General features: G+C 43.9%; 1 protein-coding gene across 1 annotated transcript in view; it reads right to left on the reverse strand.

Annotated features, from left to right (window-relative positions):
- The window catches only part of ATP10A (ATPase phospholipid transporting 10A (putative)), a 123,535-nt gene extending 99,179 nt beyond the window's left edge, over nt 1-24,356 (reverse strand). Inside the window, exon 1 of the mRNA XM_075427205.1 lies at nt 23,914-24,356. Within this exon, the coding sequence (XP_075283320.1) occupies nt 23,914-24,356 (443 nt within the window). The remainder of the gene's footprint in view (nt 1-23,913) is intronic.
- Between the last annotated feature and the right edge of the window lie 242 nt (nt 24,357-24,598).

A 24,598-nucleotide genomic window follows, 5' to 3' on the forward strand; every position in this document is an offset into this window, starting at 1 on the left:
TGTGTCTCCCAACAACTTTGTTCTGTTCTGGTTTTCATTAGGAGTTCTGCAGTCAGCCATGACAGAAATCTAATAGATAGCTTCAGGGGACTGAAAAAAAAGCAGCAGCAAAAGAACAAAAAAAAACCCTTGGGCTTGTCGCTTTCAATAGAACCAGCCTCTGTTAACTCAGCAGCTAGGCACAGCACACATTTTAAAGTAAGTTATTTCCCCAACAAAAGTAACCCCTAGGAAAAACTAAAACCAAGAATCTCCAAAAGGAACTTAACCACTGGAAGGCGGGAGTTTGCATTTTCAAAAACAAATTAGAAATTGAATATTAGAGAGGCCTTATCCTTCCAAAGCCCAGGGCTCCAAAAGGCTGGTATGTCAAAGGCAGGGAGAGGAGCATTATTTCTAGGGTGCAAGCTCCTGCTGTATATGGCAGTGCCACCTGGGCTCAGGACAGAGCCTAGAGAACAGGTGTCAAACTATTAGAGACGGGCAACAGGGATTAATTTAGAAAGGAAAAATTAAAGGGAGGCTATTCCACAGCAAGCAGTGCATCTTAAAGATGCTTGATGGCTGACAGATCTCCATTTTCAGAAGTCTGATGTTTTTCTGGTTTAGAACAATTTTTGTTTCAAACTGTTGTTCCCTAACGATTTTAGAATTTAAAAGTGTTTCATCCAGAATGAAGAACAGCTTCAAGGTTTTCAGTGATCAAATCATAAGAAGAAAAGATCATTTTGCATTCATCAAAAAGCTTTTAGTTTCATTTTGAGCTTTTAAAATGATCTAAAGGTAAATCAAAGAAATATTCCTTTTCACCTACCTCTGTCTGGTTTTCTTGGTGTACAAAACAAAGCCCAGAGAGTGGCTCGATTGATTCCATAAGGGAAAACATGAGAGGAAGAGAATGGCTATTTAACCACAAGGGAAATCACCGGACAAGACCAAGCAGGTCTAAAACTGTCCATGAAAAGCATAGGCTGGAACGAATGGGGTTTCTAAGGACTGGTGAAAGGTACAGCAGGCCACCTTCCTCATGGCAGTAGCCTGGACAAGCAGCGCAGGCACTTCAAGGCAGAGTGTGATGCATGGATGAAGGAGGCTATTTGACTGCTAGCAGGGACAGGGCATCACAAGCCAGTTCCACCGCAGCCACGCAGTAACACAGTTCCTGGAAATGAAGACCCTGACACTATAGGGAACCCTGTGCAGCCCTGTGCTTCTACTGGCAGGCAAGTTTGGACAAGGTCCTCTGCGGCCTGCTGTAGGTGACCCTGTTTCGGCGGGAGGGTTGGACTAGATGACCCACAGAGGTCCCTTCCAACCCCTAAAATTCTGTGATTCTGTGATTCTGTGAAGTTTCTGTCCCCACTGAGCTCAGTAAGGCATCGATGCCTATGTCCTTCCAGTGCCTAAGCAAGTGTCCTTATTTTCAATACGCTGACCATTTGAAAACGTACCATCATCTGGTCAGCTAAAAGAGCACATAGGAGCTTATCATCAGGCACTGCTGTCATTCACAGCTCCCCTTCTAAAGAAAAAAGGCTAACAACAACCAGAGGAATGGAAATTTGATCATTTACCCTTGAATTTCAGGACAGAAAAGAGAATTTTCTAATCTCTGTATATTCTTTCTTCATGTTGGCAAATGTAAGAGCAAATAGGCCTGGTATCAGTAAGCCTTACATGCAACAAGAGCCAAGCAACAGCAATGTAACTCGGGTTAAATTTTCAGCAGCTTTTATAACGAGAGTTTTGAATGTAGGATTTCTTGTTCTGGACCAAGTACAAAGCTGTACTTGTTTATCCTTTCTGCCACAGAGTGTGTGCTTAGCCGAAGCAGAACAATCAGCTTGAGGAAACATTCCTAAAAAAAAATACATGTGTTTCATTTCTTTATTATTCAAAAAAAGGGGAGAAAAACAAACATGGAATTTCAGTATACGCCCAAGAGTTTTTTTCCAAGAACACTTGTATTTGTTGTTAGATCAGTAAGTATGTTTTGCTGCCACATCAAAGCTCTTTAATCTATCTGTGATCAATCTGGGTAAGCTTGTAAGAAAATACCTGTTTTTATTCCATCAGCTAAAAAGTGTAAGCAGGAAAAAAAATATCCTAGACACCAAACTAATCAACTTCTCCATGTTTTTGGTCTCTAGCAGCTCCTTGAAAGTGATTTTGGAGAACAAAGTGGTCTGTTTTAAAAATTACTTACACTTAGAAACATTTGCCATTTTTTTTCCTTTCAGGAAAGTCCCAGTGCTTTATCCCAAACTCACTGAAGTCGCTGAGTTTTTTTGCAGTGATTTCCGTGTGCTTTGGAATAGGTCTCTGGTGCATTCAGATTTCTGCCAAGCAAAAGGCTCTGAACTAACCTCTACATTCCTGTGCTAGAATGGGTAGGAATGGGTTTGATTCCCACCGTGCTGAGAATATCTTGCACAATGTTTGACACTGCAAATTTCCCCCTATATTTGTTGCTGATTTGCATGGAAACTAAAGGCAAAATATAGTCCTTAGTGAGTAGTGAAAAACAGAATACTGCAATAAAATAATAAAGCAATGTGTAATCTATGGTCTGAATAGATGACAAATGGATTAATTTTATTTACTCTAACTGTCCAGATTACTTCTGTTTCTTACGCTTTTACCATGCAAAAAGAGGGAACTAATTTTGCATCCATTAGAAATAATGGGACGTGAGCTATTTGGTCCAAGTAGGAGAAGGCCCGAGACTCTTTTGATGCTATTCATAATTTGGGTTGTCAAGAACGGATTAACATTTAAATGAAGAACCTTGATTGGTAAACTGAATAGATAATGTACAGCTATGTATCTTGAGCTCGTGGTATACTGTGAATGACAAGGATAATACTGGGTTTCTGTACCATGGCTTCATTTAATTCATTATTATTATTCATTATAATTATTATTATTATTTAATTCATGCTAGTGGTGTCCCCCAGGGGTCAGTACTCGGCCCAGTCTTGTTCAACTTCTTCATCAATGACCTGGATGAAGAGTTAGAGTGTACCCTCAGCAAGTTTGCTGATGACACAAAACTGGGAGGAGTAGTGGATACACCGGCAGGCTGTGCTGCCATTCAGCGTGACCTGGACAGGCTGGAGAGGTGGGCAGAGAGGAACCTGATGAGGTTCTACAAGGGCAAGTGCAGGGTCCTGCACCTGGGGAGGAACAACCCCATGCATCAGTACAGGCTTGGGGCGGACCTGCTGGAGAGCAGCTCTGTGGAGAGGGACCTCGGTGTCCTAGTGGACGACAGGTTGACCATGAGCCAGCAGTGTGCCCTGGCTGCCAAGAAGGCAAATGGGATCCTGGGGTGCATCAAGAGGAGTGTGGCCAGCAGGCTGAGGGAGGTTCTTCTCCCTCTCTACTCTGCCCTAGGGAGGCCCCATCTGGAGTACTCTGTCCAGTTCTGGGCTCCCCACTTCAAGAAAGATGAGGAGTTACTGGAGGGAGTCCAGCGGAGGGCTACAAGGATGATGAGGGGACTGAAGCATCTCTCCTACGAGGAAAGGCTGAGGGAGCTGGGCTTATTCAGCCTGAAGAAGAGAAGGCTGAGAGGGGGTCTTATAAATGCTTACAAGTATCTCAAGGGTGGGTGTCAGGAGGATGGGGCCAGACTCTTTTCAGTGGTGCCCAGCAACAGGACAAGGGGCAATGGGCACAAACTGAAGCACAGGAAGTTCCAGCTGAACATGAGAAAGAACTTCTTCCCTCTGAGGGTGACGGAGCACTGGAACAGGCTGCCCAGGGAGGTTGTGGAGTCTCCTTCTCTGGAGATATTCAAGACCCGCCTGGACAAGGTCCTGTGCAGCCTGCTGCAGGTGACCCTGCTTTGGCAGGGGGGTTGGACTAGACGACCCACAGAGGTCCCTTCCAACCCTGAACATTCTGTGATTCTGTGTTTAAGAAAGAGAAGGATGAGAAGTGACCTGGTCAAAAATTTGTTAACAGGTACTCAGGGCAAGGCTTTCTGAGAGACGTGATGAGGAAAGGAAAGAACAAGATTCACTGGCTGAGAACTAAACCTAAACAAAGTTAGATGGAAAATGATTTGCAAGTTTTTCACTGTAGCATCAGGATGATTTCAAAACGGGTGGGGTGGATTTGCATTCAGATGAAATCTTCAAGATGAGATTTTGGATGTCGAACAGCAACATGATGCAGAAATCTTGTAAAGAAGTTGCATCCTGTGCCATGAAGAAGACAATATAATTATCAGACAACAATTACCTTGGTATCACTAGCTGTAATCTATTTTCCATGGAGCAATGCCTTTAAATTTTTTAGGCTTTGATCAAAACTTAAGTTTTTCTACCTGGAGTGCCCATCAATGCTTAGGAACACTACCTCCAGGCATGGAGGTCCTGAAATTACATGTGAATGACCTTCTTATTTCTTAGTGGCAGATCAGAAGTAGGAAGCTTCTAATCTGTAGATGAATGTCTTTCAAAATTCAGCTTCCTCACACCCTTTTTCCCCCCTCTTAATTAGGAATGCAATAGTGAAATTAGGCATTTGTAGATTGTGATTCTTAGAATTACTGGGATGCCTCTGCAATCTGGAGGGTTAGAGCAGCTTTCTTTCAAAACACCTGCTGTGTTGTTACTGGGAATAGTGCTTTTCTACAGCAATTCACACCCTAATCATTTTCCATCTGAGGAATGTCTGACTATCACTGTTATTCCTCAAAAGCTGTAATGAGATTGAAGCACAGTGTGAAAATAAAACTTTTACAGATAGTTGGAACGCTTCCAGTTTCTGTTTGTTTGGTCTCCCCCCCCCCCCCCCCCCCCCCCCCAAGAGAAACCAATTAGGTACTCTTTGGAGGAAAGAGGCTTTACTCATCATCCTTACCTGAGGAGTAAGGATATCTCTATTTGAGGCATGCCGCACAGCCTTCCTTAAAGAAGATATGCACCTCACCCCTTCCTACAAGTCTGCTCAGGTTGTATTTATAGAATAAACTTACAACTTCTCACCCTGAAGAAACACCAAAAACCTCTTTTGTTCATCATCACACAGTCTGGAAATAAACAATGGGGTGACAGCAGTATGTGTGATAACAGAATGATTATTTTTTTTTTTTTCAGTAGAGTGCACTAAATTAGATATCGTCCACTTGTTACATTTGTGATGTTCCAAAAGTGCGCAAAAAGGTGCTGGGGCAACAACTGAGCTGCGATGGATCAAAACAGCTGAACTGGATAGGTTCAATTAAGCAGACTGTCTCACAGTCTTTGCAGTTGGAAACAGGCTTCAGTCCCAAACACTAGACATGGGAAAATTTACCATTTCACTTTGCCTAAGTGATAGCAGAGGTTTTTGAGCTTTGTCTTATTATTTACATGCAAGCATTTTTCTAATGAAGTACAGATCCAGCATTTTAAGCCTACTGACAAGCTTGTTTTTACCTTTCACAGAACTGATGCGTAATGCCTCCCGCATCTCCTGGGATTTGTCGATGCAGGTGGAAAACTACCGCTGGATGCATTTCAGGAGAAAATGTCCAAGAGCACAGGCAGACTGACAAAGCTGGGGAAGAGAACAGACTCCAACACTGCTGAGTCCCACATTCACTCCTATACCTGAACTGCTACAGTCTAAAGCTCTTCTATAGGCCTGGTAGGAAAGATTTCCTTTGTCTTGAAAGAGTAAATCATGTACATGTGGCATTTTTTCTGGGTCAGTGAACAACGTGCATATTCCTTCGTTTCCCATCTTATTTATAAACTTACCCTACCCTCTCTACCCCCTCCCCCGCCCCGTGAAGAACAAAACCGAAGAAGACTGAAGGCTTGGAAAGAGGCAAAAAGATGTGCCACCAAAAGAATCTAGAGAAAGTCACACTTGATGTAAATTTTCCATTTCTGTATTTTTTCACAACACAATATACCGCTATCAGCTCTTCAGCAATCTCTCTTTCCCTTCTACATAAAGCAGAACAATCATATTGCTTGAAATGGCCTGATGTTAACAAAATTATTACAGAGGTACAGAAGACAGCATGGGCAATGGGTAGGCTCTTAGAAGTACATGACATTTTCAGACATTCCCCCATTTTATGAAGGATACCATTCTGCGGAGATGTCAATGCCACTGAAAATGGAAAAGCATTTAAAATGCCCATATATCTGGTAGAAGAATGCTTCCTGTAGAATCATCAAAGTATTTGCCAGAAAACCTTTCGCACTGACTGTTCATACATTTCAAGTTCTTGATTATGGATTACCATAAATAGCATTTTGGTATCCCACTTTATGTAAGAAAATCTGAGTACTGTTTAGGAAATGTAAGAAGGTCTCCCAAGTCATTTTTAAAAAGAATACCATAAAGGGTTAACCTCTTTCTTTTGGTAGTAGATCTGAGTGGACTCAGATATGCCCACAGCTTTTGAAAGCCTTTGTTTCTCGGGTGACAGTGGTGGCAGAGGAACACGGGCAGAAATGCTCCATCCGCTGGCCACACGAGGGTGACATCAGAGGACTCCCTTGGCACCATGCTGGCACAGGGCTGGGGACCGCCTGGGTCTGGACTGCTGGCTTGTGGCTGGGTTTGCTAGCTTCAATCACACTTGACGGGAAAAGCAGTCTCTCCGGTGACAAATAAAGCATGACAATTCTTAGGAAAACAGCAAATGCACTAACTAAATTACAGGATTTTTTACAAAATTGGGCCTATAATGGAGCATGGGATTTGGTGCTGATGAGCAGCTTAGTGATACACACAACCCGATGAGAGGAGCTGCTTCTGAGAAAGCACATCCCTGGCTTGCATAAAGCAACAGAATAGCAGTAATTATGCCTAAAACTCACTAACATTTATGCTAAAACTTGTAACAAAGTTTGATATTTACAACAAAGTCAAACAAGCAGGTGATGGGTCTGTTAGCATGATTAAATTTTCTTATCATCAGTACAAAGGTAAAGTGTTTCCTGTTAAGATCACCTTTACGCACATCCACAGCCACCCTCCTGGTGAGACATTGTTTTCATTTCACCTTATTTCAGCTGTCAGAATGTGAGGGATCTCATCGGCCCTACTTGCCTACACATCTTCCCAGCAGATGGCAAGGGGGGGTGTGAGGGCGATTCTGGTGGGAGATGCTCGTCTTTCTGCCCAGGCTAGTGAGAAGGTCTGAGGGTTTGGTGGGACTCTATGCCCAATACCCAAATACCTGAAGCCAAGAAAGACAAATCTCATGCTGCTCTAGACGGTTTCAGAGAACACCAAGCAACTTCAGCAGTTGAAAAGAAGTTTGGCTGGTGGATACAGAGGGTAATTGCCGCCTTACTCTTATCCTTTCTGGGAATCCCAGTTTTCCCTCTGATCAGATATTCACGTGGAAGTCCTTTATTCTGCTGCGTGGAATCACAGAATTGTTTATGCTAGAAGGGAAAAGCTCACCTCGTCCAGCCCCGCCCCGACATGGGCAGGGACACCTTTCAGTAGATCAGGTTGCTCAAACCACCATCCAACCTGACTTTGCACACTTCCAGTGATGGGGCATCACAGGTCCTCTGGGCAACTGGTGTGCCAGTGTCTCACCACCCTCATTATAAAAAATTTCTTCTTAATATGCAATCTAAATTTGCCCACTTTCCATTTAAAACTGCTACACAGTCCAGTCCTAGGGAAGGTAAGCGAACAACACAGAAATGGGCTTAACGTTTCCCTCGCTTATCAGCACTTCCTCCAAACAAGTTTTTCAAAAACACACACCCCATTTTTAGTCTGATGACATACGTGATCCTAATGTCTAGGTGTTTGCAGAACATTACCTATAGAAAAAACCCATGAGACTGTTGCACTAGAAAAGCATCTCACCTTCTGAAATATTTTCAGAATAAACCTGCTAGAGACAGTTTCAGTATTACTCTTTTTTGCTTTTTTTTTTTATTTGACCTTTGGACAAATATTTCACAGGATTATTTGTAGCTAAGGAACACGACAGAGAACTTGGAATATTCTCTCTTTCTGCCCATAATATGTTACTGTACATACAATTTTATTCTGCATTGTTCCTTTCCTTCTAAATTCTTCCACTTCTACCAGTTGGCAACTGTTATCGTGTAGAAACATTTTTTCAGTAAAGAGGCATTTCTGAAAGTGGTAATTTCTGCACATGGCACCTCCAAACATTTTGCTTTGTCTTAACTAAATGCCCACTTTTTTTCTGGGGTGCTTCACAATGCCCCTTTAAAACCCTTTTTTATTTCAGAGTTTCCCTGAGAATCATGGGAGAAATAGAGTAATTATAATCCATTTACCTAATCAAGTAGCTGGGACTAATCAAGTCTTTATGGATGGTAGATACAGTTTTCTTTATCACTGGGACTGTAATTTTTCCATAACCCATTTTTTTACTCCATTTAAAGAGATTTTGAAATCAGATCACTAATAACCCAAAAATCCAAGGGAAAAAAATTAAAAATCAAGTTTTTCCACATAAGACATCTGCTTTGAAAATCCCCAAAATAAGAAAATCAAGACACTGAACAAATCACAACAAAGACCTCTTTCAGAAGTGCCAGTTCAAGCCTCAAAAACCCCGTGAGCTAAATCATACTGTCCCCATTTTGTAGACTATGACTTTGACACACAGAAGGGATTATGCAACTTGCTCAAGATCCCATTGAAGACCCCAGTGGAGATCTGCTCACTCCCTGTAAGTGTGTTTAAGACTTAGCGTCGTCCTCTTTCCAAAATGCTTGAAGGCCTTTCAGCATTTCAACAAGACACAAGACCAAACAAGTAAAGAGAAAAGGGGGGAGGGAGGAAGGAACACGACTCCAGTGTAGCTGGGATATTTAACAGTGCTCTGGTTGAACAGGAAGGATATGGAAAGCACATCTTCATTCTCTGATGCCCTTAAAGCCCTGACTTAGGGAGGATATAACTTGCCTTGGGACTGCTGACTTTCTCTTACAGGTGATGTTCCCATCTTGCTGGAGGGAGAGTTCATGTGCTTGTGAAGCAAAATTAGTCTGTCATGATATACAAAACTGTCATTCAAAAAAAGAAATCAAGGGCTGAATGTAAATCAAAACTATCACAGAGCCCTAGTCTCCTCCCAGGGCTCTGTTCAAGGCCCAGTTATAAGCACTAACAGCTAATTTTTCTGACAATAGAGGTCAGAACCACACTTGTCTTTTGCCGCTTTTTTAATTTATCTTAACATTGGTCTTATCTTAAGTGACCTTCTAATAATCAAATTTTGCCTATTTTTCTCCAACTGTTTCTCCCATAGCTGACCTCTACAGTACTAGCTAAAAAGCCATCAGTTTGTCGATCTTGCAGACACAATGTTTTGTCCACAGCAGCTGGTAAAAAGCACTCTTTTTTCTGAAAACATGCAAGCAGAAAATAAACTCAAGAATGCTGATGCAAAAAATAACTTGTTTTGGCAAGTTCAAGTATTTTGTGTGTGTATATCTGCAAGGTGTTGTTAGCAAAGCTAATTTCTACTTCATCCTAAATATTGTAGAAGAATAACCAAACAAAACACAAAACCCCCAAATACCAGTGCTTGCCAAGTTGGGAAAACAACCAAAACACACTGGTAAAAGAAAAATATTTACTTCCCAGGATCTAAAATTGTTATGGGCATTAGAGAACATTTAGGAAAACGCCTTTTAAAAAACCACTCAAGTGTTATTTTAATAACTTGAAACAGGAGACAGAGCCAGTGCTATTGATGCATGAAGTCTGGTGCTGTTCTTCCTTCTCCTAGCAGGCTGAATTAAGAACTGCTTGTACCACCCTTGCAGCCTGATCTCTGTGTCAACCATCAGTCCTCTCTGTGCCAGGAGACTTGAAAGCACATCCTCAGAAGTAAAGCACATCCCCTGGAAATGTGAAACCAGGACCAAAAGTTTGAGCTGGTCAAAGCATAATCCCAGGTCATGGTGAAAAGACTGGATTTCCACTCTCCTGGGTATTGTGCATAGCCTGCTTTCAGTACCATGAAAACACGGTGGTAATTTTTGCCATCAGTCTCTGGACTCTTCAGAGGCCTGCAGAAAAAGATCTGCCTCTGCTTTTATAAAGGCTACCCCTTCAGTAGCTGCTCGCTGTCTGTTATTCAGAGGTTTCTTGATATACAGCATAGCTATGCCGAATCGACAGCTGTCCCAGCATACAAACTGCTAACTTGCTAAGTGTGAAGCCACACGTTCTCTTGACAAGACAGCAAAACTGTCACCCTGGCCATTTTCTCCTTGCACCCACCCTGTTGTAAAGCAAACCAACTGATGTTTACAAAATGCCCTCTGCTTCCTTACAGAGAAACAGTTATGACTCCACTTGTACACATTTTAAGACTTACTAAGCTCCCAATCACATTTTTAATACCTTCCCAGTCCAAGGACTGAACGTTTGACGGTCCTATCTGTAAACTGTAAACATTTTAACCTCAATGTTTCTGCTTCATTAGAATGTGTACATAAACCAGGCTCACAGAGTCCTCCGAGGTGCAAAATAATCTTGCAGCTCAAGTTGGAGACATTTGAACCCAGTGCTGTGCAGCCAGCTTTCCTCTGGAAGCAGTACGACCGTAAGGAAGCACGATGTGCCTCACGCAGGCTAGCTAACAGGCCCTGCCGAGCAGCTCGGAGACACTGATCTGAGTAACGCTGCGTTGGGCTCTGCCCGCACCGACGCACCAGCCTGCCGCAGTGCCGACACAGACCTCCTTGCTGGGTGGCATAAACATGCCTTTGCGTTCCCTACCCAAATCACCAGGGATTGCCCTTGTGACAGGGACAGATGGAGACAGACACCAAGTATGAAAGCCAGTGAAGTTTAAGGCCATGGGAGGTGATCCCGTACATCATACGGAGGGCGTCAGATTGACCAAAGGAAGGTCTGACTTGCAAAAAGGATCTTATTTTAGAAAGCCAGGGGAAAACTCGTGGCTCAAAGAGTGTTCTCCTGCTGACTTCAAGCAGGGGGAACATTACTCTGGAACATGAACTGCCTGTGTTGCTGTGGCACTGACAGGTTACTTATCTGAAGTGTCGGAAAACTAAGAACGTTGTGCTCCTATCCTAAGAATTCAAAAGCGGCTTTTTCACTTCATTTAAGTTCCCAGTAAAAATGGATTCAGATGGCAGAAATACAGTCGAAGGATAACAAATTGCAGTAGCACTTGTTTACATCTGCTTCACTTGAGTATCTTAAGCCTATATCCAGCTCATTTAATTTACTTTTCAATCCTGAATCATGAGTCTTCTGGTAATTTGATCTGTGGTGATGTGGTAAATCACACCTCTTATATACATGTCTCAAAAAAAAAACAAGCGTTTTGACAGGGTTCTATTTTTTACAGTTTATTTTCCCATCCAAAGTTACTCAAGAAACACTGCTGCATTAACTGCCAGTAATGAGAGTCATGGTTTACCATCCATTTGGTCACAGTTAAACTGAAATACCTCCCCCCCCTCCCCAACTAAACGTAGTCACTCAATTTGCACCTGCATTTACTGAGCATTCTTATTGGCTTTTTTCAGTCTGAGGACAATAAATTAGAGCAGGGTACAGGGTCCCAAACTCCCACCAGCTGTGCCCCGTCCACAAACGGGTAACTTTCAGTCACGTGAACTTGGCCGTCTTTGAGCCAACAAGCCCCGTTAAGAGACAGCAGAGCTGTAATGGCCCATATTGCTCCCAGAGCAGCAAGCACCTCTGCATGGTGCTCAGAAGGTGTTTAGACACACCAGCTGGGACAGCCCTGCTTCGTGCTGAATGTGTGTCACAGAAACACACTTCTCGCAGCTGAGAGTTTTAAGGACTGGCATTCCAACTGCGTAGGAAGTGACACTGAAAAAGAAATATCTCTTTTTCTGGGCTTTGCCTCTTATTTGAGTTATATGTGGGCAAAAAGATGAACAGACTAAGCTTTCTAAATACATGGTGCATGGTTTCTCACCGTGTACTGCATACCATCTTAGTGCTCCCACTAAATACATATAGGCATGTAGCACAGTAATAAAAGTTAGAGGGAACACTCACTGAGGGCCCTTCCTTTGCAGATGATATTTTCATATTGTCTACGACCTCTGTGGAATGAACTGCTGTGGAATCTAACTGGAACTAATGAGTTACAAAAGCAGTTCAGAAAAGAGTTAGACATGGATGAGGAGACATCCCACAGAAGTGTTGGGCATCTGGATATATATTCGATAACTGGAAAAGTAAGAACTCTGCTTCTGAATAATCAGTAATTGGGTTTGCATGCAGTTTGAATACTGCTCAACTAGCTGGGGCAATGCATGATTGGTCTTAACCACTTCTGTAGATGTGGCTGTGTTTCTAAACTGTCTTCCAGTCACAAAGAGTAAGAACAAGTATTGTATTTTTCTTGCTTAAAACTTTTTGGTAGGGTGCAGCACCATCAACTCACGCATACTTTCTGTAAATGTGGATAGTGGTTAAAAAATAAACAAAACCCAAACCCGAAAACCTTTCTAGAAGTTGCTGAAGAGAGTGTTATTATGACTCAGAAGCTGTATTCACTGCACAAAACAGCTATTTTCAGTGATAAAGCATAAAGGTTAAACAACTGAGGACAAGATTGCCAGATTTAAAATGGAAAGTTTCCCATTTAGGGGCAGCAGAGGAAGAACATGAATTAATACGCAAGGACCAAATTAGCAATACAAAAATCCTCCAAGCCAAACCAAATGCCATTGAAAATAAACTCAGGAACTCTCTCCCTTCTTGTCTGCTCCCTGCATTCCAAGGAGGATTGAATTTAGAATAACCATGGGGAATTTTAGAGAAATCTTACACTAAAATGCTGAACAAAGGCTTTAAACAGCAGAGACATTGTATGTGCTTAAAAGACACTATTTCTGTCTTTATCATGCTAGATTCTTCTCCAGTACTTCTGTCTGAAAAAGGAATAAATGTTTTTGACTTCAGTTTTCTTTGTTTTATCTTTAGTGAGATTGGTAGTGACTCTTTAATAAGTTTTGAAACTGAGGTAATAACTGATAACTTCTACCGGCCTTATTAACTGGAAGAAAAACCAAATACAAAACATTTAGCAAATACACAAAATCCACTGGTTGTTGACTTTTCATCCTAGACTACACTTCAGTGGTAGCTTTGTTAGGTTTATGTATAGCAATACACTGTCAGGCTGGGGATTCTATGCTGCAATATTCTTTGGCAGATGGATGTTACAAGTCTTCCACACATTTTTCTTGCATGAGCAGGCAGATGCCCCGCTCCTATTTCACTGCTAATAAGCTAAGTGTATTATTTAACATGGTAGTACTGAAAAAAGAGAGTCCGCTGTGGTACTCCTCAAATTGAGGGGATATCATGGATTGTTCAGGCCATGACAAGGGTTGTTAGGGACTTTAAACTGGAATCCTGGAAAATGGGTGTGGCAGATTAACATCAGCACCACTAGACTGATGGTTGGCTCAGCTGTGGTACAGCTTTTCTGGTAAACTTGCATTTTGGAAGGCTCCCACAGGATCTGACAGAAATAGGGCTCCCACACACAGCCATGATCCTGTCACAAAAAGCAGACAGACGCAAGGAACTGCTCTGAAAATAAATGAGAGACATATGTAAGAAAAACCCGACAGGAGACAGTACATTTAAGCATGAACAATTAGGAAGAATGTCAAATGCTGCAATCCGATGAACAGAATTTAGGACTTTCAAGACAGCAAACAGTGGCATGACATCTTATGGTGCTGCACCTCTTGTACGGCTACATGGTACCTCTGCACGTGCCTATGCTCCCATACGGACAGGCAGCAAAATTCCAGCACAGAAATTGGAAACCAAGGGTAAACCAGTGATACTCAAAATTAGCAGAATAATTTCACCATTGATCTCTCTGATTTAATCCCTGATCACCTAGCAATATCGCTTGCAGGTTTTAACCTCTCATCCTACTGGGCACAGAACATAAGCCAAATAGCCATATGTGATTTTTGTGAGACACCTGACAGTAAAGCCCCACTTCCACTCTTGTAACTGCTGTGATTATGTCAAACACACAACTGCCCTCTGCATTTTAAGAGACACAGCTTGCAAAGTGGTTTTAGTTGAACTAATATTTAGGTATATCCAGACAAACAGAAGAAAGCAGAATTAGGAACCTCCTACCTTATCTTTCAACATTACTCCCCAAAAGCTGCAACTGAGGTTAAAGAGCAACTAACGTCCCAAAATAACAAGATTCCTTACATTATGTGGGCCGCCTGAAAAACTCCACAGAAATGCAAATGAAATCAGTTTTTCAAAGAAGGAAATTATTTATTGACAAGAACTCATCTCTTACATTATTTCTCAGCACTGAGATAAAAGATATAAATATATTTCAAAAGTATGAACAAGATGTTAATGGCTAATGCTGAAAGCAGAATGTGGCAGGAGATGAAACAGTGGATACTGGGTTGTCCTCTTCACTTGACAGGTGAACATACTTGCATCTGTGATTCTCAAAGTGTAGTTCTTAAATAAATCATTAAATAATAATATTGAGCAGGACAGGCTACTCTTCTACAGTCAAAAGATCATATGGAGCATTAACAGGAATTAAAATCTATCCCCTCTGAGTTTAATAACAGGATTCATCTTACCTGAACTCAGCTGTATAAGCAAGTCATCTAGTTCAGCTTCACCTGCATCATCACTGGAGAGAGGCAAGGAACTCCTAATCCAAACTAACCTAAAGTAAGTGTCTCAAACAAACTGGAAGCATTTCCCCCTGCCCCACAAACTGTTCAGTGCTTGCCACACATTGTGGCACAAGTGCAGACAACTTGGTCAGACTGGACACATACCTTTTAGCTAAAAGCAATATGAAATAAATCTCACCTCACATCCCAGAGAGAACCTGATAAACTTCTTCAGAAAGTACCCTTGTCGGGTCAGAGAGTACCTAATTAGCACTTGAGAGGGTTTCCTGACAGCCAGCTACTATCAGCAGCTCACTACTGTTTACAGGGAAGAAAACTAACGGCATATGCAGAAGAGTCAAGATGCAAATCAACCTGTCTATCAGGAGACAGGTACAGCTATCCAAACATCTCTGATAAAATATGAACATATGATAGTGAAGGAAAGAAGATCAAAATGCTCTCAAGTTTGCAGCTAAAAACAATATATGTCTTTACCCTGTTAAACTGTGTAAGATCAAGTTTTTGCTTCGCAGCTTTGCAGGTGTACAGCAAAGAGGAAACTATAGCAAGGGGAAGCTGACAATGAGAATATGGGAATTCTAAAAAGGGAGAAAAAGAAAATATAGAAAGCACCTGAATCCCCAAATATAATTGTGGGCCCCCACAAAATTAATGCACTACAATTGCAATATCAGACTTCCATGGATTAGATTTGACTTCTCATAATCCACTTTTGCCCCAAATAGCTTACATCTTTCTACTGCACTTATTGAACTTCCTGCATCTTTAAGGCTAGATCTGCCTGCTAAAATTTGTCCACTGGCATCTCTTCTGAGGCATCTTACTCCATGTCTGGGTTTTGAGAGACCCTTAACATGCTCACAGTTGTATTTAGGTGACTGCTGTACACCAGTTCCTGTGTTGGCCTCAATATTTTGGGAGATTTCACAACATTCACAACATTTGGAGTTGACCAACAACTTGTTAGTGAACAAAATCACCTAACACAGCCAAAACAGGCATATTCAGGTTGTTACTGGAATGCAGGAATATGAACAGACAAGGGGCAAGCAAGCATATAGGTATATGGCTGTGCAACCTAGAAAATGCCTAGCCAGCAGAAGAGAACACACAAAGGTAAAGAGCTGTGGTTACAAATGCTGTCACTTCAGAATGGACATTCTCTTTATTTCCAAAAGGTCAAAACTACAGAAAAAACTAATATTCTGCAATAGTGTTCACATCCTCAGTGTTGACAGAATAGCACAGATATATAAGAACTGGAGTGCAGTTGTCAGTCAAACATTTAAACTCTTCCTTGAAGTAGGTCAGTATTTCCAGGCAATCAGAACATAAAAACAAAACAAGTGACCTCCACGCCTATTCTAACAAATCTCCAGCAGAGTCTTGGTTTATGAAATGACTGGGCATGATGCAAATGTTGGCCGCTGCACTAGAGAGACTGGCCTATTTGTGACTCTAGAGAAATTGTGATCAGACAAGAATAAAATCGTAATAAAATAGCAGAGGAGATGGCAGATGTTTCCCACCCCTAAAATGCGTACCTTGCCAGTTCAAGACTGTCCTTTGACCAACATGGCCTTAAGGATGTTGGCTGACCATGGCAGAGATCTTCACCTGCAACACTCTCGAAACAGAATAAAACATCGCTCTCGTTGGAGTAAAGAACTAAGTGGTAGTTTGCCAGCTCATAAGGGTCAGGTAACCTCAGCAGTCCACAGGACTGAACACCCTATTAGCTGGGTGGCTAGCAACTTTCTATGGACAGGCTGTGCAGCTATATCCTAGAAACAGTAAAAGAAAGAAAGTTGCTCTTCTCAGCTCACATCTTGCAGGCACTGTAAGCTCTTAGTTTGAACTCCCCTCATTCCCACTTCTTGGACACGCAACAAAGATTAAACCAGCTCATTCAGAAACATGCAGGTCATCTTCCTCAAAATAAATCTGAGGCTTGCTTTATCAAATCTTTGAGAATCAAAGATACATTTGTATACATACATTTCCTCAGTTGAGCTCAATATTAGGGCCACTCAAGCTCCTGGGACAGGATGTCACTGTCATGCTCTTTACACCTCCTCTACCCTCCATATACCACAAGCACTTACCTAGGAAAAGCTGTAAGCTAGTGTCTTTCACACGTTTGCATTGTGGCTGCATTTTGGGTGCTTGACATACACCAGAGAAAGCTGCTGCCCATACCTACGCAAATGTATCAGTGAGACGTCAGCGTCCTGGCTTTTAGCATCGAGTCGGCTCCTCACTTTATGATTATACCACTCACTGAAATGCACTCTCCCTTGCCCAGTGGTGCAGACTCCCACTGCCTTGCTTCCGCACCCTGGTGAGACAAGGCCAGGCAGAGTGTATCGCTGCAGGGTAGCAGCAGGGTTTGGACTGGGTTTCTGCTGCGAATCTTGTCCCGGTACAAACATGACCGGCCACTAACCTAGTTGCATCAGTGCCAGCTCCCAAGTGAAAACACTAAGGCAAAAGGTAAGCTGTGGAAACTGGTTCGCCTCCCCAACTATGTGAAGTGAAACAAATTGTTCTGCTTTTCATGCACTTAATTGCTCTCAACGTATGCGGTTGCCAAAACCAAGCCTGCACAGCGTAAATCCTGCAAATTGGGCATAACCCTGACGCTGTGCATTTGGCTTGCCAGCTGCATTGCCCTCACTGTGTACATACCCAAAAGGCCTGGTGTTGCAGGGGATAGGAGAGGCACCTCTTAGACTGCTCTCGCACAGAGCCACTACCCTGCAAATGGGCAGCACGCTGGCTCACAGAGCAAGGGGAGATTCGGCACTTGGACTTCTCCTGCTGCTGCGTCAAGGTAGGCAGCCTGTCCATCCACACGGGTCATGCCAGCCTGGGTGAGCCTCCTTCTCTCTCTATTTTCATCTTATCAGCCAAAAATAATTAGAAGGAGGAGGGAAAACCACAAGAAGCCGTTTAAGTCTTTTTCATTCCCTGGAGTCCTCCAACACTCCTTCAGTAAAATTAAGGCCTCCCAGGCACAGCTTGAGAGCATTACCCTAGTAAGTACTTCTGGAGGACTGGTTTGCTAGCAGGAGGAATGCCCTGGTTAAGTTATGCCATGCTAGCTAATGAGCAGTTCCGTAAAACATTGATCTATAGCATGGTTGTCAGGGTTTTCAGTACTGCTTTTCAATTCTGCTGACCAGATGACAAGTGGAAGGTAGAATCTGGAACCATGGTATCAGGCAGAGTTGAACAATGCACGCAGTTCTTTCCTCTTATATAGTTTCTTTGCAAATGTACTCTGTCAGAACCAAGTAGATCTGTTACTCTTTCGGCCACCTCTAGCAATAGTCATGGTCTCAAGATAACACTGACACATGAGAGCAAGCAGATTTGTGTACAGGGTGGCCACCTATACTTCTGGGCTGTGGTCTGTTTAGCAGAAGCCAGTGTCTCTCCAGAGTGAAAAAATTAATTTGGGGACATCGGTAGGTCTTTCAGTGGAGATTAACAGCTTCTTCTTTGGCAGTTAGCCAGAGGCATGTGAAACAGCCTACAACTGCTCTCATGACATCCTATACAAATGAAAGAGTTTAGTAATAAGAGGTAAGCATTTTTCTTTTCCAGTAGTGAAGCTCAGGCACTTAGAAAATTTGCCCTACACTGAATAGCAAATAAATGCACACACAGAGCTGACAGACAGATGGGTTCTCCTGTGCACTGCAGCTGCCTACATCTCAGAAGATTACCACAGACATCCCTGGCCACTAAGATAAACTCTACTGCAGAATGAAATTGCTCCCTCTCAGTCTAACAGAAGGGCCTCTACTACATCTTCCTGAGAGTTTTAGTCACTGCCAGCCTGGCCCAAACTGAAGTGAAGGGCAAAGACACAGTAAAATGAACATAGCCGCACCTCTCTGAAACTCAAGGAGGGAACACTGCCTTCACCAACAGATTCAGATCGCTACTTTCTGCTTTCAGTGTTCTGTGCACCAAGCTCACTCACAGAGGAAACTGAGTAATCCCAGGTAAAGGTACTTTCCTTCTGAATCATATCTAGTGACATTTGTGTTCTGGAAGGGATGAGACAAGCTTATTTCTTCTGGTGAGAAATGTCTTACCCTGCCAGCATGTTTTGGGACAAGAAGCTACTCTGGTCTATTCGGGTAGTAGTGGCAGATAATCACTACCCAGAGACTGGTGTTGCCAGCAAAATAAGGCACCTAAGAAGTGAAGTGGTTGCACGGCAAGTCATCATGTGGCTATTTTAGAGGCCATGAGTGGCATCTGCTGTGCCCGTAGGAGATTTTGGTAACACTGCTGTATCTTTCTTCTCCAAGGCCGGAATGGCTGTCACTGGCAGGTTGACAGAGGGGAGGCAGAAGGGAGCATATTTTTGAAATTGTGTGAAACACATTGCCCACATCAAACTCTCTTCTCTCCTCTTCTTGAGTTCTGCAGAAAGAAATTAACATTTAATACAAAACAGCCTGCTTTGATAGCTGCCTGACTGCCCCACTGAACATTTTCCACACCTCAGGGGAGACAAATATCCAGTCATAAATTCCAATTTGTCATGGATTTTCTAAGTCACAGGTTGACAGAAGAAGCAGTTATCACTCTCTGATCAGTATGCAGAACCATTACACTCTTTAGCAATACTCTTCAATGGACACAGCAAGAGTTAGAGAGTAGATTTAAAATGCAAAGCCCTTTGGTTTTGAACATAAGGCTCCTAGAAAAGCGTTAGCAGAGATTATTTCACCAACACAGCACTGAGTCAGTAACAAAATGTAATTCCCTGCTGGACGAGTGCCATTATTTGTTGTGATTGTAGTTATCACTATTCATCTTCTATTTACATACCATGTAAACGTATACCATACTTTGTAACAGCACACTGAAAACAAAGCCTCTGCTTAGAAAAGTTTTAACACTTCTGCTCCAGTGACAAATTTAGTTCTGTCAAATATTTAACAGCGGCAACAATGTCATCCTGGAATTATTTGGAGCAAGCATTTACACTTGCGATCCACAACTCCAGCCAGACTGATGAGCACTGGAGGACGGTAACTGCAAAGAAAAAATCACCCTCCCATCCTCCAGGTCCAAGAAAATGATGCAGAAAAGTAACTAGCCAAACAAGATTTCACTGTTAAGATTGCAAATTTGTAGTCTCCAGTTTTCAACCTCCATCCCTGGATGATGGAAATAAGGAAGAGGAACAAAGAGAGGAGACTAAGATGATCACAGGTTTGCAAAGGTTATGCACACAAAACAATTTTCTGCAGGCTGGGCTCTAATGCCTTTGTAACTTCCCTCCATTTAAACTAACTAAGAAAGAGTTTGGCTGTGATCCAGCATTCCTAACTTCAGCACCTGCACAGAATCTAAATTCTAGGTGACCTGTGAAACTGTCCTCCTAAAGTAAGTGCCTAATTTCCTCTGTATTGCCAAATGGGAGAGGTGCCCTTAAAGGCCTCCAGAGAGAGGCCCTATTAACTTCTCTTGGCTCTGAAACCTTCCCTCTTTGCCTCTCAAGACCCTGACTGCTCTTACAGGCGGACCTGCAAACTCCATCACAGAGCAACACAAGTCTGCAGTTCTCCAGCGTGTTTCATTCCCTGACATATGCTGCCAATTCCAACTCAACAGCTTCTTTCAATTTATTCAAAGAATCAGGTCTTCTTCCTTTCCACCAGCTGACTCCAGAAAGCTGTATCTTTTGTGGGACTCTCCAAAACATCCAGAATTTCTAAACAAAAGCTGTCTTCTTTCTGCAAAAGCAAGCTGCATCTCTCTTCAGCTTTTTACTTTAGGTTGCATCATCCTTTGCTGTTCTATCGTCTGATAAGTGCTGCCAACTATGAGCCACTGAGTCATTGATTCATCAGTGGCTGTATGAGAATGGGTCATCTGAGTCCACACCACTGGGCAGGTGGGAGGAAGAAGGCCTAGTCTGTGCACCAGCTGTCAGGCAGTCAGCACAGCAGGAGAACAGTATTTTCCCCCACATCAGATTACTGACATGATCTGCCTGCGTAGGCTGTTCTAGAGGACCTCACAGTGGACACTGCCTGCATGCTGTTGAACCTCCTGATGAGCTGGCCTGAGTGGCAGGCAGTGGGTTCTGCCTACTCCTGCTTTCTCTCCATCCTGTAGATCTTGCATCGTTAATTGCTGCTTGCGTGTAACAGGGGATGGGTACCTTCAGCAGCCAGGAAAGCAGCACATGGAGGATATATGACGGAACACATACGAACAGACTTGATTCTTTACTTGGTCACTACGCAGTGTATAACATGAGATAGAGGGCTTTTCTCTGCTACTGTGAAGCAAAAGTTCCTGTCTCGAGTTGCTGGCTGCCACAATTCGCTGTCACTTGCTGTAGTGTGTGTTAGGCCGCCGTGGCACTCGGATACATCCCATCTCGCAGAAGGGCTCCTCTAGAGCTACGAAGTACTGACCAGCAAGAGAAGAGTCGCTGCTCTCTGGCAGCCCTAGGGGAGCACACGACTGCAGGTATGTTCATTAACCTGCCCTACCTACAGAAGCATCTCTGTCGAGGACAGCATTTACATCAAAGTCTGCCTCCATGACACCTCAAGGAAGTGCCAGAGCCTGGGGGGAGGGGGTGGGGGGTGGCGGGAAGAGAGAGAGTCTGGCTTGGTCAGAAGGTGGTAAAACTGATAAAAGTGATCAGCATAAAGCAGATGTGGGGAGAAAAGCTGTCATTTATTACTTCCTTATGTGACATTTATACTTCAACATTTTTCCAGAAACAAAGAGTCTCAGGAAACAAAGTAAAAGTCACATCCAATCACTTCTGTTTCTCCTGGCATGACACCTGTCTGAGAAAACAGTTTTTCTGAACCCACACCCAGTGACTTTCATGACCTTGATACAAATCTCTCAATCTTGGGTCCTTGTCACTGGAGTTCGTGAGAATCTTATTTTTTATCTCAAAAAATAGCAAGTGTCTAGTCCCATCTCACTCACTGGGGCTGGGGGAGGTTCAGAAAGCTGACTTGGTGAAGTTTAAAAGAGGCTAAAAAGAAGAAAAAGCGAGCAGATTAAAAACATATAAGCAAATTATTTTAGCCTCCTGTTTTGTTTTTCTTTTTTAACTGTGGGAGGGAAGATTTTCCTAGGGACTGCTGGAAGGTGGAAATAGGTGAGATGCTACCGGGGAGTCCTAGGCTTCAGCGGCGGGCTGCGAGGATGCATCGTTCAGCTCTGCTCCCAGCCACAAAGCTGTGCCCCAACAGGTGACGGAGTTCCTCAACTTCCATGTTCGCTGCCCCGCAGGGATTAGGCTGACATGCGCCTTTCATGCAAATGCAAAGGCAAACTACTCCCAAATTAATCTGTGTAAGTGTCACTCAGGCAAACCACTCCCAAATTAATCTGTGTCAGTGTCACTCAAAAGTAATCCAAACTCTGCAGTAAAAGGAACAATTCTGACTTTTACTCTGGCACAGCACAAGCAGTACAAAGGGCAGCAGACTTTGATGGGACTCGCAAAAGACCACAAGTGATATTAGCACCCAAAGGTACACCTTTTCTCATAGTCATGTCTACAGTTTTGGCAGCAGAGAGGGATGTGGAAAATTGCAGAGGGCAGAAACATTCCAGAATTAATATCCTAGTACTGATATTTGTTAATAGTTTCAACAGCTTCTGCAACAGGTACTTCTTCTTTCTTTTCAACCTAGGAGACGCGAGAGCTTACTCCTAAACTGATTTTGTTTGGTAAAGGCTAGATTAACCCTTCTCATTTTACTTCACTGCAATGGTAGTCCCTTACTCCTGCCATCCACCTCCCTCAACACCGTTAAGTGTTCAGAGCTGAGGACAACTACAGGCAAGCAAGGCGCTAGGCACAGCCTTAGGTTAGCAATGCCTGCGTGGGTGATTTGGCGAGCTTATTTTTGGTTTAGTTTACAGAAACAAGGCCCTTTTACTTGTGTTCCCATGCACGCATATCTACTGGTGGGGGAATATCCCAGGGGGAGATTTCTTGCGCGGTATGAGTTTGTGAAATAACAAGCTGAGTCTGTTGATACTGAAAACCCAAACTATTCTGAGTTCTTTTTAGCATTTTTTTTTTCACATGCCTTTCTTGCAATAGGAGAGTTAGTTTCTGCCTCGGGCCTTACGTCAGCCTAGGGGACCCCTCCCAGACAGCCCGTGGAATCAGAGTGTAAGCTTCTTGGCACGTGTCTCGCTTCTGTTAGACTGAGAAGCATTAGAAAGAGAACTAAAACTTGCTCTTTTGGAAAACATATTCTTCTCCAGTCCCTAGATAAACCTTAGCGTTAGCTACTACGAGATGATTATCTGGTACTGAGAGAAAAGCAAAACAAAAATTCTGTAAAGCTGGATTCTGAGCACATAAATGTTGGTGGAAAAGTCATTTCAGTCTGATCTATGGATACCGAGGCCGTGCTCTAAATGTACAGCCCAGATCATTTGAAAAAAAAAAAAAATCTGAAGAAGGTAAATGACCTAATGCTCCATCCACGAGCATCGGGAAATAGTGAAGTCACAGGGAATGATGACACTTGAGACGATGAATAAAAAGCATTCGCTTAAATGTTCAATGGAAAGACTGCCTCATTCTTCAGAAAAGCAAACATAGCTCAGGCTCGCTAATTTGCATGTCATGAAACCTCACGGACCTCACTCGAATGCAGAAGCCTCCGGCCTCTATCCTTCCATCGCTCAGCGAACAATGAATAGCAGATTACCTGAGTGAAGTCTCATATTGCTAAAACCAAATTAATGCCTGGAACTATACACCGGTGTAACTGACCGCTCACACTTGGAAGTGTTTGCATCAAGGCTTGCACATCAAACACTGCTTGTGACACTTGGGTTCAGTTTGCCACGCACCGTCCTTCCTTTAAAACATAAAACACTAGCAAGCCCGGAGACTATGTGTGGACCTACAAAAAATGTTCCTTACTCATAAATCGGTGACTTACTGCGGGACCCCACAGATCGGAGCAGATTCGCTGTCACCTGAAGGTACAGGACTGTAGGAACTCCTGCAGTTCTGAGTACAGAGATGGGAGGCACCAGCTCCAGGGACAACTGGGAGTTTCGCCGCGCTTGGAGTGGAAACGAAAGCCCTCCACAACGGACCTGGCTTGCTGCCCGGCTTCCACACCTCCGCTCGCCCAAGCCCCCGCCGCCGGCTGCCACGCCAGCGATCCCCGTCCCCGGGCCCGTCCCGCCTCACCTGCTGTACACCAGGCACTCCATGTGGTTGATCTCCTTGTCGGAGCGGTAGCGGCTGTAATCCTCCCACAGGTCCTTGATGGCAGTGACCGCCAAGATGAAGAGCACGGGGGCCAAGGCCAGCTCCGGTTGGAAGGCGTTGACGGCCGGCACGAAGTTGAGGAGGGCGATGAACACGAAGTAGACGTTGGCCAGGCGGTGGAACTGCTCGAAGAGGTTCTTGGGCAGGAAGGAGAGCGCCGTGTACTTGGTGGTCTTGAGGCGGTTGCTGGCCAGGACGGTCCCCTTGGACTTCTCCGCCTCGGCCTCAGGTAGCAGCAAGTTGGAGCGCACCAGCCGCGTCCTGCTCTCCTTCTTCTTCCTCCGCCTCCTCTTCCTCTGCCTCTCCTTCCCCCCCGGCAGCACCTGGGGCGCTCCCTCGCCCCCCGCCGCGCCCCGGGACATCGCCGCCGCCCCCCCCGCCGCCCTCGCCCCGGCAGCGCGGGCAGCTCCCACCGCCAGCCGCGGCCCTAAGTGATCATCATCCCCCGCCGCCCGCCGCGGCTCGCCTTCCCTCTTCCCCTCCGGGGGGGGAGGAGGGCTCGCTCAAACGCTCTCCGAACCGCTCCGCCGGGACCTCGCTCGCTTTCTCCTCCTCCTCGGCCGGGGAGGGGACGTGGGCAGGCGGCGAGCCGAGAACCTCCTCC

This window comes from Opisthocomus hoazin, chromosome 1 (assembly GCF_030867145.1).
Source record: "Opisthocomus hoazin isolate bOpiHoa1 chromosome 1, bOpiHoa1.hap1, whole genome shotgun sequence".
Lineage (NCBI taxonomy): Eukaryota > Metazoa > Chordata > Aves > Opisthocomiformes > Opisthocomidae > Opisthocomus > Opisthocomus hoazin.